At 37.4% G+C, this 20,818-nt stretch overlaps 1 protein-coding gene and 1 long non-coding RNA gene across 2 annotated transcripts; both read left to right on the forward strand.

Annotated features, from left to right (window-relative positions):
• The first annotated feature begins 6,683 nt into the window (after positions 1-6,683).
• Positions 6,684-9,545, forward strand: LOC146518935 (uncharacterized). Its single transcript, XR_014874081.1, has 3 exons — positions 6,684-7,033; positions 7,111-8,175; positions 9,018-9,545. It is a non-coding gene; the product is annotated as an uncharacterized LOC146518935 (long non-coding RNA).
• A 1,806-nt stretch (positions 9,546-11,351) lies between these two features.
• Positions 11,352-20,818, forward strand: LOC146518936 (interferon-induced GTP-binding protein Mx-like). Its single transcript, XM_085159397.1, has 12 exons — positions 11,352-11,702; positions 15,625-15,762; positions 15,868-16,022; positions 16,366-16,504; positions 16,908-17,106; positions 17,199-17,277; positions 17,370-17,492; positions 17,628-17,769; positions 17,880-18,038; positions 18,147-18,223; positions 18,304-18,531; positions 19,385-20,818. Exons 1-12 carry the CDS (start codon positions 11,360-11,362, stop codon positions 19,664-19,666), a joined length of 2,064 nt encoding a protein of 687 aa, XP_085015523.1. The 5' UTR covers positions 11,352-11,359; the 3' UTR covers positions 19,667-20,818.

A 20,818-nucleotide genomic window follows, 5' to 3' on the forward strand; every position in this document is an offset into this window, starting at 1 on the left:
AGAGCTAGGGATGAGGTTAGGAGGGGAAGTGGATTAGACATCAGTTCCATTTTTACCCAAGCCTCACCCTCGCTGTTCTCATAAACATATTTCCAGTGCAATAATTTGGAAATATTAGCCGCCCAGTAGTAAAAGATAAAATTTGGCAACCCTAGCCCACCAGCCTCTTTTGGTACTTCCAAATATGTTTTCTCTATTCTGGGATTTGAATTTTTCCAAATAAATGTTGCTATTAATCTGTCTAAATCTTTGAAACTTGATTTGGTTATAAAAACAGGAACCATTTGGAAAACATAGAGAAATTTTGATAAGACTGCCATTTTAACTATATTTATTCTGCCTGCCAATGAGATTGGAAGTGTTGCCCATTTTTTAAAATCTTGCAATGTTTGTTCTAACAAAGTGTCAAAATTATAAATCCGCAACTCGTTCATTGTGCTTGTTATATTTATTCCCAAATATTTAAACATTTCTTTTTCTAATTTAAAAGGGAAGGCAGAGAAATCTTGCTCTATGTTATTAATAGGGAACAGTAGGTTTTTTGAATAGTTCAATTTGTATCCAGATATGCATCCGAAGTGGTCTAATATCTTAAACAATTTAGGGATTGATGCCGTTGGATTAGATATATAAAGCAATAAATCATCTGCATACAATGATACTTTGTGCACTGTCCCGTCCCTAGAGATTCCGGCAACCTGACTGTCCTCCCTAAGAGCGACAGCTAAGGGTTCAGTTACTAAGTTGAGAAGATAGGGGGATAAACTACAGCCTTGCCTGCAGCCTCTGCCAAGCTGAAAAATGTCAGAGGTTACATTATTTGTCCTCACTGCTGCAACTGGAGAGGAATACAGTATTTTAATCCATTTTCGAAACAATGGGCCAAATTCAAATTTATTTAGGACCGCATGAAGATATGGCCATTCTATACGGTCGAAGGCCTTTTCTGCATCAAGAAAAATTATTATTTCTGATTTTTCTTTTGGTTCTGATGCATATAAAATATTAAATAGGCGGCGCATATTATAAAATGACTGTCGCCCTGGTATAAAGTCGGTTTGATCAGGATTAATAATTTTTGGCAGTATAAGATCAATTCTATTAGCTAAGATTTTTGTGAGAATTTTGTAATCGCAATTTAAGAGGCTCACCGGTCTGTAGGAGCTGCATTGTGAGGGATCCTTACCCTTTTTGTACAGCACAGAAATTCTGGCTTGTTTCATAGTATCTGGTAATTTCTCTTGAAAGAATATTTCCTGGTATACATCTTTGAGTATTGGTGCTAGTTTGTCTATAAACATTTTATATAGTTCAATAGGAAAACCATCAGGTCCCGGTGCCTTGTTACTTTGCATTGATTTAATTACTTCGACAATTTCACTAATGGTTATCTCTCTATCAATTTCTGTTCTGTCATTTACAGATATTTGTGGAATTGGTAATCTATCAAGCATTTCAGCAACCTTTTTTTCATCAACCGGATCTGAAGTATAAAGATTGGAATAGAACATTTTAAACTGGTCATTAATGGTTTTCGGATCGGACGTCTTTTCTCCAGAGGTTTTACAGATTTCAGAAATCATGTTAGCTGATATGGATTGCTTAATTTGATGTGCCAAAAGTTTTAAAGCTCTTTCCCCATGTTCATAGAACTTTTGCCTTGATTTGAAAAATAAACGTTCTGTTTGCTGAATGGACAGAATTTTATATTCTGAATTTAGTAATGATTTTCTCTTATAGAGGTCTGGTGTTGGATTTTCTGCATATAAGCCATCAATCTCTTTTATACTGTTGGCTAGGTTGTTCATTTGTTGTAAGTTTTGCTTTTTTTGAAATGAAACATATGAAATTATCTGGCCTCTAAGATAGGCCTTTAATGCCTCCCATACAACGGTCATCCCTTGGGTTTGATTTGTCTCTAAGAAAAACTGTATTTGCTCAGAGACCATTTTTTTAAATGAGTCTTTAGTTAGGAGTAAAGGATCAAGTCGCCAGGCCATTTTTTGACTTGAGCGTTCATAAAAATTTACATCTAATTGTACTGGACTATGGTCTGAAATAACAATAGAATTGTATTGGCAATCTAAAACCTTGGGAAGAGTTCTATTATCTACAACAAAAAAATCTATCCGTGAGTATGACCGGTGCACTGGTGAAAAAAAAGAGAATTGTTTAGATGTTGGATTTTTGTTCCTCCAGGGGTCAAAAAAAGCATAAGATTGCATAAAGGATTTTAGAACATTACCCGCTTTTGAAATTTTGCTATCAGGTTTAGGATTAGATCTGTCAAGTTGAGGATTAAGCACGCAGTTAAAGTCACCACCCAGAATCAAATGGGACTCTGTTAAATCTGGCAGGTGCTTTAAAAAGGTACAATAAAAATTTGGGTCGTCCCAGTTTGGTCAATATACATTTGCAAAAATTACTTGTTTCCCATACAACCTACCCTGTATAATAATATATCTCCCTCTGGTATCCGCCACAGTTGATAGTGGAATAAATGGAATCCCCTTCCTAATTAGAATAGCCACACCCCGTGATCTATCCTCAAATTTTGAGCTAAATATTTGGCTTATCCATGTTTTTTTTAGTTTAATTTGTTCACTTGATCGGAGGTGTGTTTCCTGCAGATATACAACGTCGGATCTCAATGATTTTAAATGAGTAAAAACCCTTGTGCGTTTAACCAGATTATTTATACCTTTAACATTCCAGCTTATAAAACGAAGCGGCAGATGACTTTGCGAGCTTGCCATTCAGGTACCAAAATGCAGGTGCAGAAAAAATATGTCCCAACCTCTGGAACCCCCCCCCCCCCTTTTTTGGGGGGGGGGAGAAAGAGAAGAAAGAAAAAAAAGGGGGGGGGAATAAATAAATAAAACGAGCCTCAAAACCCCATGCTGATCTACTATTATCCCTGAAATCGCAACCCTCCAGGCTAGGATAGCACAGTGACTAAACATACTGTTAACCCTCAAACAGCCCCTCACCTGGGCAAATATATAACATTTAATAACTAAACAAAACTCCAAAACGTATATTTTCCACTTTCCCCGTGTTTATTCTAATCAAATGCCCCAGAATAACAGCAATATCTCGAACATATCGAAAAATCGGAACAAAGGAGGAAGGCAGAGTATTCATAATAAATTAAATCAAAATCATTATACCTTCCGGCCTTTTTTGAGTATGGCCCAATTAATTACTTGACTTCTCCCCAACACCGACATAAAATTATGTCCCTTGAGTTCAAACAATCGCACATATGAAGTCCAATTTATCTCTTCTCACTCGGCTGTACCTCTCACGGCCGTAGTAAGTCTTTTTTGATAAAGTCTATTGCAGCCGCTGGGTCGGTGAAACGATTGTCCTGTCCCGTAGGTGAAGTGATGCGGAGAACAGCTGGAAACAAAAGTCCAAACTTAACGCCAGTGCAGCCTCGGAGCAAACGTTTTTTTTATTTTTTAATTCAGCTGTGTACATCTACACAGAGCAGCAGTAGCCCAGATCAGCTGATCACAGCCTGTCAAAAATCTACTGGAGTTCTCAATAGAAAGTTTTTGTGAGTTGTGATTCTTTTCCCTACACTCAGCCATTACAGACAGTTTTAGGGTTCCCACACATGCTCAATCCAATTTTAACCGTTTCTGGACTCATTTTCCTGTTTAGAGGAAAAGTCAACCTTCTACAATGTAGGCAAAAGAAAACAGAGCTTTTTTTCTTTCTCTTTTTAATCCTTCTTTTTCTTTGCTCATGTTCTGCTTACCTAATTCAAGCTGAATACCTATATTAGAATGAAAATTTAAAACTCTAAAGGATGTTAGCAGTTTACTACTGTAATTTGCATGTAATTGTGGGAAAATTCCATGAGATTACATTATTTTTACGGTAACTCACCGTACTCATGGAAACAGCTGTAAAGTACAGCAAATGTAACAATTGGTGATGTTACTGAGATTATACTATTACACCATCCGGATTTCTGTTGTTTTCTACTGTAGATCTAAGAGTAATTACTTAAATTCTCATTCAGAGTGTATTACTGTAAAATACATTCACTGTGAAAGTAGTATAACATATAAACTACAATATACAGCATAATTTTTAACTTAAGGAGTAAGTTGCAGCCACACTAAAATTTAATTCCTTGAACTGAATGGAACCTCATATATTAATAAATGTATTTGTTTATTCAAATAATGTGAAACATTATTAATACTATTAATTAATAGTATACTTGTAAGGTTAGTATTGTGATAAAGTCGAGTATATTTTAATTATACTCTTGTAGACATTATGACATTATGCTAGTACAATTATGGTGAACAAAAAGTACATCTAAAAATTAATTTCAAGAATACTGTTATGTACTAAAACGGGGGCCAATATAGTCACAAGAAACATTATTAGTATACATAGGTAAGGTATACTTAGGAAATATAATTGAAGTATGCTTATTTTTTGTATGGCCAGCAACAAAAACTAATGGCTACATTTAGAGTAATGTTTAAAAATGACTTCATTTAGCAGGGTGTTCCTTTTTTTCTCTTCTTATTCTTTCTTATACTGGACCTTCATTTGGTTTGTATAAGGTGGTACTTTTTAAGACACCTCTGCCTAACCACAGTGAACTAACCTAATAATATGCTCTGCTATTTTACACAAGTTAAGGTGTCACATCCATGAAACCTACACCACTAACCAGCATCAGTACTACAACTTCACTCTCAAAATTAATAAATTCTGGGACAAGCAGAAATTGTATTTTTAGCGGTGCATTTTGTTGCAGGCCAGACTGCTATTAAATGCACTCTCCTAAAGAAATAATTCCTTTGTAGCACCACTTCGTCTTGGTTCAGAAGAGATGTCCTGATATACGTGATAATGTCACACATTATCACAGTTTAGCGCGTTGGGTTGTTTTTTTAAAGCGATTGTTACGTTTTTAAAGCTTTTTAATGCGACAGGTGCGACAGCCGACACCACACCTTCACCTGACGTACAACGTGACGTATGACGCACACGTCGGGTATTCACTTTCTAAACAACAATGGGGATAGAAAATATTGCTCGAGTGGTTAATGCTCCTTTCGCTGGTTGCCAACCACCATTAAATAACAACAAGAAGAAAATATTGATCTGCTTTAGTTTAAGTTTAGCTCTTAGTTTTGCACGTTTAAGCCGCAATTCAGACTCAAACAAAGCTGCAAAGCAGGAGAACAACATGACCATCAACTATTCTGTGCCACAGATCCAGTTCGCTGCAGCACAGAGTGATGATGAGACCGTTAACATGTGCAACTTAGAAGTAGTCAGAGGTAACTGGATGTTCAATCGGGTTAAATGCAAGGTTGATTGGATTATATCTGAAGATCATTCGTGATAACTCTGCTAGACTCCAAATTGCTCATCCATGCAGGAGTATCTTAAAATTAAATGAAACCACTTAACACTTTTTCCCTAAAACGGACTGACATGGGACACATTAAAGTTGGATCGGAACCAGCTAATCAGTCTGAAGGTAAGTGTTTTGTTTTTTTTCACTTATTCGAGAGAAGTCCGAAATGCGTTCTTATTACCGTTTGTTTTGACTTTTAAACTACCATACCAGGATATTTTTATTCAAATGCTAAGACAAAATGTCAATATCTATGAATGTGGAGACTCAAAAGACTAGTTAGGTAATAGTTGCCGATGGATTTATGAGACTTGATAGAAACTTAGACGTTTGCAACAGGTGAATCGGTGAACTACCGAGGTTGCGCCCAAATGCTTAAAGCTGTTAGCTGGTCAGTGTTTTCAGGTGTGCTTGTACTACCTGTACGGTGCGGAGTGCTGACTAAGTCATGTTAAACCCATTAAAGCGTCGAGCTCAAATATCTTTTCATTATTGTGCACTGTTCTCTTGTCGGCACACATTTTCTGTTTATTGAAGCCTTTTGTGAATAATTTTGATCATGTAAAAACTGGGAATTGGTCCCTATTGACAATACTCTTATTTTTTGCATTGCATATGTCATTTAGGAAAGGTAATTGGTCACTGAACTTTTTGCAACTATGTGTATTCCTAAATTTTGTGGCTTCAGTGCACGCAAATTTATATTGTTCAGTTTGCATGTTAAAAGCCTGCCAAGCACCCTAAGGCTGATTATGCTTGGTAAGAAGTCATTTATAAAATAGAGCTGATTAGACCATATTAAAATTCCTGTTTGGCACAGGAGCTTTTCGTGGACACAGGTATCCAGTCTCTGTTTTGTTAGCTCAAATTTCTGTAATTTCCTTTATAAACCAAGGTTGTTGGACATGTGTCTCAGTGAATCCAGCAAAGTAACAATATCAAATTTCACATTACATATTACTGATCAACATAGTAGTCTAGCTACACCAACAGCAGAAATACTGAAGTCAATACTGTAAAGTTTAACAGCAGCACAAACTATAAACTCCAAAATAACCATACGGTTGATTCATCTCCAGTAATTTAATTGGGCTGACTCTTTGTTAGGTGTGTTTAATGTGCAGAATAATTCCCAATTATGTACAATTATAATACGTTAAAACAGACTTATGTACATAAGGCCATTAATAATTAACTGTACATAGCTATTTGCTTTATGACTATCTAGACAATGTGAAGAAGTGAAGTATTGAAATTATTTTATGTTGCATAATGACAATGACAATGACAATGTTGCCCCTATACATTTAAGGACAAAGTTCAATGACCACCACCTGCTGGATGGTGAGTGCAGAGGGGCGTGTAATTGTTGAGCTGGACAAAGAGAACATCTTTGCTGATGCAATGTCAGTCTTCTTTGGTTCATTCTATGTATTGAACCTGGAATACCAGGAGTCAGTGTGTGCAAGGTTTTTTGTAAGGATACACCCTGAAGAGGGAACAAAATGTACCTCCAAGGTTGGGACAAGCAGAAAGACTGGGACCACTGTGAAGCGAAAGGTTGTTCACATTAACCCTCATGTCACAACTTTCCCCGAGCGGCTTACTGAATTTGAGTGGAGAACTTCAAATTAGGTAACTGTTTTTGCCATTTTTAGTGAATTCCTTGTATAATTTAAGTGACCAATGTGTTGTTACCTGTGTCTCCACAGATGATCCATGGCCCATGCTTTCTGGACATTTACACAAGATGAACAACAATGAAGACAAGCTCTCTTGCCATCTTGCAAGACGCTGTCTCTGTCCAATAGGTTTTTTGAGTGCAACAGTTTTGTTTTGTTTTTCTTCTTTTACCCGTTTGTTAAAAATTATTTCAGCTACTTACACTTTAATTGTCACATGTATTGGCTCACCCTACAAATCAATGAACTCAGTCCACAAAGCAAGATCAGGGTTCAGTGCAGGCCAGTCAAGTTCCTTCACACCACACACGCTCATACATGTCGTTTTGGACCCTGTTTTGTGCATTGATTTGGTGGTGTGAGACAGTATTTTGAACAAAGTGTATATAAAGGCAGAAGTGTGGGGCTTGATATTATATTCATTACAATTCAGTTTGTTTGTATGGTGCCAACAAAATGAATGCCAAGGCACTTCACATTGTAGGTTTAAGACCCTACAAAATATAACTAAGAAAACCCAACACTTGAGCATATGTTATCTGCCATGATATGGATATGACATAATATCGTTATTGTTTGTACAACCATCTGAGAAAATAATGTATTACATGGTTTAGTAAAAACAAATGCTTCCTCAATGAAAATATGTTTTCAGTTTTCAGTTGGAAATGTGTATTTCAGCAGGGAAAAATCAGAATTGAAATAAAGTGGTGTAAAGCACATGAATTATATTTTGTATCTATCTATCTATCTATCTATCTATCTATCTATCTATCTATCTATCTATCTATCTATCTATCTATCTATCTATCTATCTATCTATCTATCTATCTATCTATCTATCTATCTATCTATCTATCTATCTATCTATCTATCTATCTATCTATCTATCTATCTATCTATCTATCTATCTATCTATCTATCTATCTATCTATCTATCTTTTTTGGAATCCTCCAGTCTCTTACAGTATGTTACTGTTAACTGAAATTACGGTAAATTACGACCTGTTAAACAGTAAATGACCGCCTGTTGGGACACGGTGTCCTCTAGCAGCCAGAGATGAATATTTTTGGTACTGATGATGCGTGATAACGGTAAGTTACTGGTTAATATATTGCAGTTTATTACCTTGCAGCGGGCTTACAGTGACATACCGTGAATAAACGGTAGTATACCAATTTCTTAATCACAGTATGATGTTACTTTGACGTAATTTACGACATAACGACATAACGGTATCTCACTGGCATCACTGTCGCCAGTGAGATACCGTAAAAAAGGCTACGGTGCGTTACCATAATTTGTCCAAGAGTATTATACCACACCAGCAAAAAACGGTATCATCCTGCAGAACAGTAAGCTACCGTAACACGGCGTCACGGTTTGACGCTGGCAACAGTGACGCCAGTATGTTACCGTAAAGTGGCGATGAAAAGTCTAACAGTGCAGTACTTCAACTTTTGCTCAAGTATTTTTAACACTTGTATATATACTGAACACCTGGTCAGATGTGTTCTTTTGCCACCTCTGACCAGTCTGCTGTGGTGAAAAGAAAGCTGAACAAGGCTATCGATCAATATCTGTCACTGATTTACGTCTTATAGTAATAGGGTGAGGAGCCTCGTCATTTGGAAGGGACTCAGAGCAGAGTTGCAACTCCTACACATTAAAATAGCCTGTTGAATTGGTTCAAGCATATTTGGGTCCGTTCTGGACACCACATAGATGAGGTGCTTTGGGCATGAGGGGACACACAAGTACACACTGGAGAGATTATGTCTTTGGGCTGGCTTGGGAGTGTCTTGATGTCTCTGTTATGACTGCTATGTTTAAATTTAGTGAAAAAATAATATGAATAAAATCAGTGAGTGTACATTTACAAAGAGTGTATTTTTTTAAATGATTAACAACTGTTTTTTTCTGCTTCCTCCCTCAGATTGCTGGTGGCCAAGTTGATGGCTGATGGAACCCCACTGGTGATTTATGCTGCAAGAGTCATCCAGCAATCCTACTGCAGAGCGAGATACTACAGATGCTTCAGGACAAGGAAAAGTTGGAGTTGTTGCTGATGGAGGATTCTGACACTTGCACCAAGAGGGCTGCTCTGCAGAGTCGCTTCAAGGTTTAGATGTGGAGGCTTTGCAGTTAGTGGTGATGGGAAGATGTATTATATGTACTATAAAATGGAGTCTTTTCATTCACATTCATTAAGATAATAAATCTGAGGCCATCAGTCCAAAATGTTACATATCTGTTCTTTGCTTAAACAGGAAATAGACCTAATAATAGACCTATAAGAGCTCATAGGTGCTATATATAGGTTATAATATATAGGTTTATGCTTAGATTATTTCCTTGCAGGAACTTAAACTGAATCACATTTTGTTGAAACTGTTTAAACTACACATTATCTAAATGAGTTTAAATAAAGAGTCTTTTTTGTTGTAATTTACCAGTCCGTCTTAATTGTATCTGTAATATTACTTAATTGAACAATCTGACTTCTTTATTTATTTTTTTGAAGAATTTTTAAAATGATCAGCTCATACTAAATTGCTCTACTTTCTTTTGGCTGAGATATAATGTTTATCTGTTCCAACTCCAAACAAAATTAAGTAAATCACTGAGATTCTATTTATATTATTGTATCTGCTTTCATCTCTCATGCACTTGTTGAAATACTGGAAACTTTTTAACTATTCAAACACTTGTGCACTTTAGCTCCCCCTTGTGGTTTTACACAAATTTAAAATACAATATTATCAGGACCTTGGTCTTTCAAAGAAGGTTAACTTGGATTTTGGATTCTGTGAAACCATCACTTTGCATTGATTAGACTGTTTATGTGCCTACTATATGAGAAGCTCTAAAGAAAATATCAGTGCCGCATAGATGCAAAACTGTGGTTCGGGAAAATTTAGCAGCTATTATTATATGTTAGTTTAAGCTAAACTCCTGAGAGTGTGTATTCACGTTGTACCAGATACTGATCCTAAAAAAATTGTGTTTTTTTAGGTTTGTTTATTTGCCATCTTTAAGTGATGACAGTAGGGGCAAGAAATTATCTGTATTGTTTTTTTCTCTACTAAGAAGCACATCTCTGCACTGAAATGTTTTGTCTTTGTCAAATCTGAAGTGGTGTTTGCCCCGCATCAGGCTGGTCACCCCCCCCCCCCCCCCCCCCCCTCCGGCGACCCTGATAATGATAAGCAGAAGAGGATGGATGGATATGAAATGTCCACTGTGTGTTTAAATCAAGTGTAAAAAAAACAAACAAAAAAACAAAACACGTACATATCATGCGTGCACATTACTATGTCCTGCTTCGTGTGGACACTGTGATATGCAGTTTCCTGATGTCCCAAATCACATTTCCCACACAGCTGCTGCAAAAACCAAAGATGTTGTCCCTTTTCAGCTTTAGAAAGTACAACCAATGAGTGATGTATTGATTTGAGGCAGTTCAAGTATTTATTTGAAAATCACCACAGCCATTTAACTTTAAATAGTAGCCTTTGTCAGTCAATTATCAATTATCATTTCATGATTGATCAATGATTGATCTGTTATAAATAATACAAAAGATGGATATGACATCATTCACTGTTTTGTGATTTCCCATTTTGACCCCTCAAGCTGAGCATCATGTCTGCTGACATCAGTTACATAGTTTCAACACCATGGGCATGGGCTTTCTTGTTTCCCTCTACGGAGGACTATAATACAGAAACGGAACATTGTGCCAAAGTAAATACCTCTGAAACTGATTAAGGTATCAAACTCATCAGCAAAGCATTTACTGAAGTTAGAAATCATGAGCTTCACTGTACTTCTCTCATAGATTTACACACACGCATACATACATCGAGAGAAAAACATGCTCAGGATAAGACTTAAGAATAAGTATTTTTCCTCTTCCGTGGACAGGATGCTGGATGACCCAAATCACTTTGGTTTAGCAACGGGAACTTTGCGTTTTGCCCAGCTTAAGGCTATCTCCCGTGATCTTGCAAGAAGTAGGGTAAAGTAACAGGAGAAATGAAAGAAATGAAACCTAACCGAACTCACTTAATTGCTGATTTAGGAAAAAATAATTAAAGTGAAGAATTGTAATGCCGCTAGGATAGGCTCCAAACCCCCTTATGCAAAAACCTGAAAAGGATAAGTGGAAGAGGATGGATGGACTCTATGTGCACACTGCACAGTCAAATAACCGCGAGTTAAAGAAAGTATCACTTTAAGAAGAAGCTGCCTCCTCTCCGTATGTTGGAATAAACAATGCGACAACAGGTGCGAAGAAACGAAACTTATAGCAAACTCTTTTCCGGGCTTTTCCGGGTTAAACCAACAATTTTGATAGAGCAGGTTACAGTTCACACTGTCATTTTTACCTTTTCTACAAAATCATTTTTCAGGAGACAAACATTAGCTACCATGAACTCTTTGAACCAGCAGTATGAGGAAAAGGTCCGTCCCTGCATTGACCTCATTGATAAACTCCGCTCTCTTGGTGTAGAGAAGGACCTGGCGCTGCCTGCTATCGCCGTGATAGGGGACCAAAGCTCGGGGAAGAGCTCTGTGTTGGAGGCGCTGTCCGGGGTGGCACTGCCGAGAGGAGTTGGTAAGAAGACACTTATTTCCAGCTGAGCAAACTCACTGTTCATTAGAATCGTGAGTCCAGTATATAAGTAATCCTTTCATACCTTACTTAAATAATATACCAAGGGCGTAGATTTGGCATGGACGGAAGGGACATGTCCCCACCAATATCCAGCGATTATTGAATTGTCCCCACCAATAATTTGTTCTCTTCGAGTAAAGAAAAACAAAACCGATAGAAATTAAAAAAAAAAAAACCGATCTGTCAACGTCTCATTCACCCAGCGGTGCAGAAAGAGTTAAATTACGTTCTCTGCTGGAATCCTACGTCATGTGACAAATATGGCCAATGTGACTGGCTGTGCCTTTCAAGGAGCTCTGTTTAGTTTTAGCAGCGGCAATCCTGCGCTGCGAGGAGGAGAGGAGGATGGCAGCAAAAAGAACCTGGATATAAGAAAGTATTTTTCAAAGAAACCTGTAAGTCACTTAAAGTCAAGTTCACTCATAAAATCTGCTGTCCATCATAATAACGTTACAGGCTGTGCAAGGCAATACATGCCAACCCTCCCGTTTTTTCTCGGACAATCCCGAATTTCAGTGTCCCTCTTATTACTCTTTCTGGGTTGCAAAATAAACTTTTTTTAAAAAAATTGCAGGCGAGAATGTAGCTGTGCAAACTTCAAATATCTGAACCGGGGAGAACAGCAAACTCCCAGCACATCGTTTTAGGCTTTGGCCCACATCAGTCTAAAATTGTATGTAACCATGAATAACGTGTTGCCATGTCCACCAGGAGAGACTGGACAGTATAGATGTAAAACAAATAATCTCAAATTATCTCAGTTAACGAGAGGAGCAGGCATGTGTTTGGCTCCTTCACATAGTAGACATTGAGTTGTTGTGTGGGGCACCAGTAGTCCATGTCTGTTGCTGTAACAGTAGTTCATGTTTAGAGTAAAACATCCCAGCTCACTGACTTGATCGGAACAATAGTGCCTAAAATGTTGCATAATTTTGCTAAGAGATCTGTTACTTTGTGGTAATCTTAGATGAGTAGTTTTATGGACAAAAACCACCAGGTCATTCAGTGTTCCCTTAGTGCTAATGTATAAGAGATGTTGGTGTAGTATAACTGAAGTAATGTTGTTAAGTCCTTAAAGTCATATTCTTTTATTGTCATGACTGTATTTGAAGCTATTTTTATTTTTGTATGATATCTAATTTATATGGAATATGGTTGAAGTAAACTAAAGTATAAAATACTTAGTCAGTCATTTGTTTAATAGTAACTTAACATTATATAATTCACATATAAAACTATGAATTATAATTTTAAATGGTTTAAAAGCATGTAGAATAGCATATGTTGGCAAGTATATTTCTCCTTTTTTTATCAAGAAGCAAAGACAAAAAGGAAAAAAAGAAACAGGGCAGGGTTCGGTGGCTGAATCATCCGTCCCCACCAATGCCAAAACCAAATCTACGCCCTTGTATATACACTACCGGTCAAATGTTTTAGAACACCCTAATTTTTCCAGTTATTATTTGTAATACAAGTCGTTCAAGTCCAATGAATCGTTTGAAATGGCACAAACGTTAGAAAGGCCAGAGGTTAAAAAAGTTAATGTTACCCAAAAATGAAAAAAAAAAGTACATTTTAGAATTATATGTTACTCTGCCGAAATGGTGGGCCAACTCATCTCCCGTGCAACATATTTATTGGCCTTACCAAAAGAAAGTGTCTTTGAGTATAAAATAAAATGGGGGGTGGCTATTTTCATGTCTTTATCTTTATCATAGTGCCACATATACAAAAAGGCCTTTTTCAGGGAACACAAAATGGGTTAACAATTTAAAGATGTTCTGCAGCAATGGAAGTAGATCAAGTCTTGAAAGCTGGTGCTACTAATTCCTACAGGTGTTCCATCTTTTCTGGATTACTTACAATCCCCTCTGTCTGCATAAGGGCAGTGTTGGAACACACTGTGGTACCATACTGTTATAGCCCGTCTCGGGGTGGCCAGACCATAAGGGTGGTCCATCCCCGTCTGACCCCAAGCAGCACATCACACAATTAGTACAGTTTGATGGTGATTTATTTACAATGAGTGGATTTAAAACAAAGGAAAGGAGCGGACTATAACTTTGGGGTGGACCTAACAAAAAAACAACAAACAAAAGGAGCCTATCTCAAGGATATATCAAACTTGCCTACTCAAAAGAATTAAACCAAACGACAGGAACTTACCTCCCCAACTAACAAAAACATGAGAAAACTGTAATCAAAGAAAAAGGCAGTCCACCCCTACATGCTCCTGTGTAAAACAAACATCACTAGACAGGTAACATAAAGTCTGCCAGTTATGATGGGCCGTCCATGGCGGTGTCATCAAATACGGTGTCTCCCGGTAGTTAGCCAATCCGCAGGAACTGTCACACCTGCACACTTAAATTTGCATATGAGAAACAACATTACGACAGCAGTCGTAACACATACCCTCGTGAGCATCAGTTGAACAGTATTGTACTGCAGAGAGTAGTTTATTGTTCCAAAAAAGGCAATTAATAATGGAAGAGAGACAAGCCATCATAACAGTTAAAAATGCACAGAGAAATTGCAAAGAAAGTCAAGGTGTCAGTGACTACAGTTTCCTTCACCATCAAAAGGCACTCAGAAACTGGGGCAAATGCTGAAAGGAAGAGGTCTGGCTCACCCAAAGCCACAACTGAATCAGAGGATTTTGGTTTGGCTGTTATATCTGCCAAAGGTGGCTACTTTGGTGAGTCAAAAGTTTAGAATACGTTTTAGTCTATAAATTGATTCCATTATTTCTTTTTTTTTTAACTGAAGTTGCTTATTTGTACAATGCTTTCATTTCAGGGTGCAATGAGACATTAAACTGCATCATTTTCAATAAAAACTGGAAAAATTGGGGTGTTCTAAAACTTTTGACCGGTAGTGTATATACATTTGAAATCCCTTACCTTTGTTTAATTGGCGTTATTTCTCTGTTCAAATTCAACTTGTAACAACTTGTTCAAATCAAATCCTTACAGTACTACCTGACCACTGGTCTTATCCTGGCATGGGCTCTGACGTGGTTCTATAGAAGTGCGTTTGAATATATTTGGATAAGCCGAGACAAATGTGGGGCTGGCTGGATAAATTTCAGTTTCTGTTTCTGTTTTCTTAGTTTCTGTTTTCATTCTTGTTGCTTAGAGTCTTGGTCTATTTGAGTTTCTGTTTCTGGGACCTTCACTGTTTCCCTCTCTGTCTTGTTTCATTTAGGTTCCTTTGCCCTCCCTTGTTTCCTTTTCTTTCTCATCTTGTTTATTGAATAATTTCCTCTGTTTATTTTCCAGTTACAGTGTATCTGCAAAGTATTCACAGCACTTCACTTGTTCCACATTTTTGTTATGTTCATTCTTATTCACCTTAGTCTGCACACAACACCCCATAATAACAAAGAAAGAAAAGTTTACTTGAGATTCAATCTCTACAGACCTCCAAACATCGCCTTCAGATTAGCTCAAGAACAGAAAGTGAAAGTTTCATGGAATGGGTTTAGCTGGCTGAGCAGCTACATGCAAACCTCACATCATCAAGCATAATGTAAAGAGTCAGATGCATGGGTATAAACCACTGGACTCTAGAGTAGTGGAGACGTGTTCTCTTCAGGAAGAATGGTCAAAAATTCCCGTAAATCCAATCTTAAACCTTGTGGAAAGCCTTCCCAGAGGAGTTGAAGCAGCAAAGGGTGGGCCAACATCATGTTTAACCCGATGGATTAAGAATTAGATATTCATATGTACCTGCAGACACATAAGAAAATGTGTTTGGCAATATAGTATAATGACTGCTTTTTTATGAGCTTATCAAATACTCTGGGTATTCACTCAAATGTTTTCCTCTCTGTCTCACCATTCACTCATAAAAAACACAGGTATTGTGACAAGATGTCCACTAGAACTGAAGATGACAAGAAAGAAGAAAGGAGAGGCGTGGTATGGAAATATAAGCTACCGTGACTATAAAGAAGAGCTAAAAAAGCCTTCACTTGTGGAGAAAAAGATTCGGGAAGGTACAGCGTGAAGTATTCTTAAATCTCACTGTTATTGATGGAGGCAGAAGATAGGCTAGTTGAACTTATTGTTTAGGTGTGACTCAAACCAAATCCTCTTTTCAGCACAAGATAAACTGGTGGGGAATGGGAATGGGATCAGCAATGACCTCATCAGTCTGGAGATTGCTTCCCCTGATGTCCCAGATCTGACACTCATCGACCTGCCTGGCATCACCAGGGTGGCTGTCAGTGGACAATCAGAGGACATTGGTGAACAGGTAGCATTTGGAGCTCTGGTGGTAGAATGCATCAAGTCAGATTAAAACACAGCTCAATTCATCCCTGTTACATGTTTGCTGTTTTACTTTTGATTTTTAGAAAAGCAAGAAAGACCCCATCATAAATATATGCATGATTGCTATCACTACAGCCCACAGAACACTATCCAAACCACAGCTCAATAATATAATCGTATGATATATTTCTCTTGTGAAAAAATGAAAAGTATGGCTGCGATCTTTTATGGGTATTGCATTCATTCACAACTTGATTTGAACAATCCTAATTTGGGCACTCCATTTCGTAGATTGATATTGGTTAGTTACAAGCTAATACTTTCAGATAAAACATCTGATCCAGAATAACATCAGAAAACAAGAAACCATCAGCTTGGTGGTTGTTCCATGCAACGTGGACATTGCAACCACAGAGGCTTTGAGGATGGCACAGCAGGTGGATCCTGAAGGAGAGAGGACGTTGGGTAACTAAAACTGATTTTAAAAAGCGCCACCTGGCTTATAAGCAAATGTCTCTCTTAGGTCATTTGTTCTCTATCCACTGAATAAATATAGTTACTATGTATGCTTACTGCATACATTTATCATGTTGGTTCTGTTTTCACTGGTGAGGAAACTGTTGAATCTTATTTAATCTTTTTATTAGTTTGTCACAAGTTTGTTGCAGGTTGTATATAGTGCTTTGAGTACTCCGTGAGAATAGAAAAGCGCTATATAAGAATCAGTCCATTTACCATTTACAATGTGAGCAATATTTAATGGCTGGCACCAAGCTCTGACTGGAGCTCATTAATGATTACTATCATCATCATTATCCAGCTGGTTTTCTCATAAGGTGGGGAATCCAACACTATCTCTCTCTGTCAGGTATCTTGACTAAACCTGACCTGGTGGACAAAGGCACAGAAGAGAACGTGGTTAAAATTGTCCATAATGAAGTCATCCCGCTGAAGAAGGGCTACATGGTGGTCAAATGCAGGGGTCAGAAGGAGATCACAGAGAAGGTTTCACTTTCTGAAGCACTAAAAAATGAGGAAGCCTTCTTCGAAGAGCATACCCATTTCCAGTAAGTTTGCTCTTTTTGGAAATTATGCAAACAAGTGTTTGAGGTGTGTTAGGCTGTGTTGCTTATACTCTAACCTTTTGTTTGTGCTGTAGGACTCTCTTTGATGAGGGTCAGGCCACTGTTCCTAAACTGGCAGAAAAACTCACTCTTGAACTGGTGCATCATATTCAGGTGAGTACTTATTACTGTTTTACCTTTGTAGGTCACTGGGGAGAGCTTTAACCCACTCCAGCTTTGATGTGACTTGTCCATGTGATTTGTAGAAATCTCTGCCACGGCTTGATGAGCAGATACAAAAGAAACTTAAACAAACTCGGGCAAACCTGGACAAATTAAGCAATGGACCCCCATCTGATGCAATTGAGAGACTTGGTTTCCTCATTGATGTAAGTTCACCAGTTTTTTAGGAGACAAAAAAATGCCAGCTGCAGGTTTTGCACCTCCTAAACAAAAGTGTAAGAAAAATGAATATGAGCTTCTGGAAACAACATGTCCTGTTCTTTGAAACCATTCCTTCTTAGAGAGTGTCAGCATTCACACAGGATGCTATCAGTCTCACCAAAGGTGAAGAATTAAAATGTGGATACAAGTCCAGCATCTTTTCCATACTGAGAGGTCAGTTTGCAGTATGGAAGGAAGCCATAGAGACCTCTGGAACAAATTGTAAGTTCATTTAAAACTTGTTAATTAGTTACCTCTAATATACCTACTGTTAAAAGATGAAATTATTAATACTATTATTTTTTCCCACCACAACTACAACCATATTATAGTCAACTGGAATATTCAGAGAGAGGTTTCTCAATATGAACGAAAGTACCGTGGAAGAGAGCTCCCAGGGTTTATAAACTACAAGACGTTTGAGGCCATGATCCAGGAACAGATCAAACAGCTGGAGGAGCCTGCTGTCCAGAAACTCAAAGATGTGTCAGGCATGTTTTTTATGATACCGCAATCATTGAAAGTCATCACAGAACATCTTACTTTGCAGGTATTCTTTCATTTTCTAATTTTATATATCGATAATTTTCTCTTTTTAGAGCTTGTGAAGAAGGAGCTCTTTGAGTTGGCACAGAGCAGCCTGGTTGGCTTTCCTAACCTCATCAGAACAGCAATGGTAACATCTCCTTTGCTGCTTGCTGTATATTTATTACTAAACACTGATAAATATGTACTGACATTTTCTGTGTGATTTAGCTGAAGATTGAAGACATCAGAACTAAACGGGAAGCTGAAGCAGAGGCCATACTGAGGATGCAGTTTCAGATGGAGCTGATCGTTTACACTCAGGACACAACATACAGCCAGATGTTAGCAAAGAGGAAGAGGGAAGAAAAAGAGGAGGCTGTAAATTCCCTGGTGAACAACAATAGCAGTGGGGCCACCCTGAAAGAGATGCTGAAACACCTTAAATCCTATTACAAAGTAAATGTTACTGAAACTCTGTTTTTTATGTTTGCATTTAAAAACATGATATAGTACATAAACTCTTGCCATGTCAAAAAATACATCCCACTGAAGTTTTCAATATAAGAGAAAAAGTAGACTCTTTGAAACAGTGACTACAGATAAGCAACAACAAAAAGAAAAGAACAAAACTAAAACTAAAGCTGAAATTTAGAATTTATACAGTTAAATGAAATGAACACCTGTTCTATTTATGACACAGTCACATAAAGCAACAAACAGGAAATTTGGGTTAGAGCCTGAATTTGCTCACTGCCCCAACAAATTCAGCTTGATGGGACAAAAATGGGCCACAAAGTAGAAACAAATCCAGTTTATCTGCCCATGGACATCGGTACAGAAGCAAATCTCTTACTTAGAGATGTTTGGCCTCAGTAACAGTAACAATGTTAGTTTGTTCCGCCTAATAATTTATTAATACAGAATAAATGTTTTAATGTCTTCTCAAAGCCAGGTCCAAATTCAGGTCTGACAGTATTAGAGACACCAACAATATTTTTGTGATGGCGGCACATGAAGGATTTAGCTTTTTAGCGCATCCCTATTATCTGCTGGGAGGGTGGTTTTAGTCTTTGTTTTATTTTGTTTTAAGAATATTACTCAACTTTATTAAGTCTTAGTCTAGTATGACTTTTTTTCTGTTTTTCCTTAGATGTGAACACAATGGTTACAAAATATCGAAATGTTCTATTATTTTGTTCACAGCTAATAATTTAATACAAAACAACAACCATGTTCAAATTCTGACATATTACAGACCGTAACAAACAAAAGCTTTTTACATCCTTATTTCTGTCTTCTCCACTCACAGATTGCTGGTCAGCGTCTTGCTGACCAGATCCCCCTGGTGATCCGCTATCAGATGCTGCAGCAGTTTGCCAACCAGCTGCAGAGGGAGATGCTGCAGATGCTTCAGGATAAGGAGAGAAAAGAGTCCCTACTTCAAGAGGACATTGGGACAAAAATTCAAAGGGAACAACTTCAGAACGGCCTTAAACGCCTCTCAAACGGCCGCCTTTTGTTGACTGAGTTTAGTATGAACACATTCAACTTCAGCTCAGCACAAGGGCAAAGCTTAAAACCAGATTTCTAACCTGACAAACAAAATGATGGACGTCACTTCATAGAATCATAGAAATATTTCTCCAGCATTCGCTTTGCTATACATTTTGAGTGCCTTTATTATAGATTGTAATTGTTTAGTGTGTGTGTACATGTATATATATATATAATATACCATCTTAAAGGATCATACGCATGTATGTTGCTGTTGCAGAAGGATATTTTTTGTTTATTAAAAAGGTTTTGAGTGTTAGAAAGATCACTGGTAATAGTATGCACTCCATGTGCTATTTTGTTATATTGTGTGTTACAGTTTGCGTATACATTAACGGGGGAAATGAATAACTAAAATAAAGTGAGACATATACTAAAAGGCTGAATTTTTTGAAAGTGACATTTTTTTCTGCAGAAATATGATCAGAATGTATTAAAAGAACATTTCTCAACAACAGATTCATCTTCAAACTGGTACAGCCCCCAAATAAATGAGATTAGTTATACCACTGTACAAAAAATGGAAACAGATACCAATTCACAATGACAGGCTTGGTATTATTTGCCTTCCACCCTCTAACCTTTGTGCCATCCTTAAAGTTTTTTGGTCATATGAATGAAACTGTTGCCAGAAATTATGGGGAGGATAAAGTTGTTCTGAGCCCCCTTTTTAAAAATATTTTCTACTCATTAAAACATCACCATGAACTACATAATGTTAATAAAATATGCAGCAAAAGCTAGATAGAAAACAATACCTTAAATCCTGACAAGTGGCCTGACCCTCAAATGCCTCAGAGTGGTTATTCCACTGCCTACGGTTCTCTTAATCCTTTACTTTGCAAAGGTGAACTGAAAACCAAGCATGTGTTGGACATTATCCTTTACTTCTACTCAAAAAGAACAAATTGTGTTTACAGCTGTAATCAGTCTGCAGTTTTTGTTACTTTCAATACCTTGAAAACTGAATCTTGTCCTTCAGTGCAGTTGCCATACATAAAACAAGAGACCAACATTTCCTAACGCATGTTTATGTTCATGGTTTCAGGATTTTGTGCATTTGTGTGACTTACTGGAGCTGACACAATATCTGCACAATAAACATGTGATTCCAAAACCCTGCAGGTTTTTCTGGTTTGGTGACAATCTATTTCAGTAGATGTTTACGATTACAAACTCAGATCCCAAC

Source organism: Neolamprologus multifasciatus, chromosome 5 (genome assembly GCF_963576455.1).
Source record: "Neolamprologus multifasciatus chromosome 5, fNeoMul1.2, whole genome shotgun sequence".
NCBI classification, from domain to species: Eukaryota; Metazoa; Chordata; class Actinopteri; order Cichliformes; family Cichlidae; genus Neolamprologus; species Neolamprologus multifasciatus.

Excerpts from the sequence above, each read along its gene's own strand:
- LOC146518936 (XM_085159397.1), top strand. The coding sequence starts at position 11,360 with ATGCGACAACAGGTGCGAAGAAACGAAACTTATAGCAAACTCTTTTCC. Across the intron at positions 15,763-15,867 it reads GGAGAAAAAGATTCGGGAAG|CACAAGATAAACTGGTGGGG; the intron begins GTACAGCGTGAA and ends TCCTCTTTTCAG. Across the intron at positions 18,224-18,303 it reads ACCTCATCAGAACAGCAATG|CTGAAGATTGAAGACATCAG; the intron begins GTAACATCTCCT and ends TGTGTGATTTAG.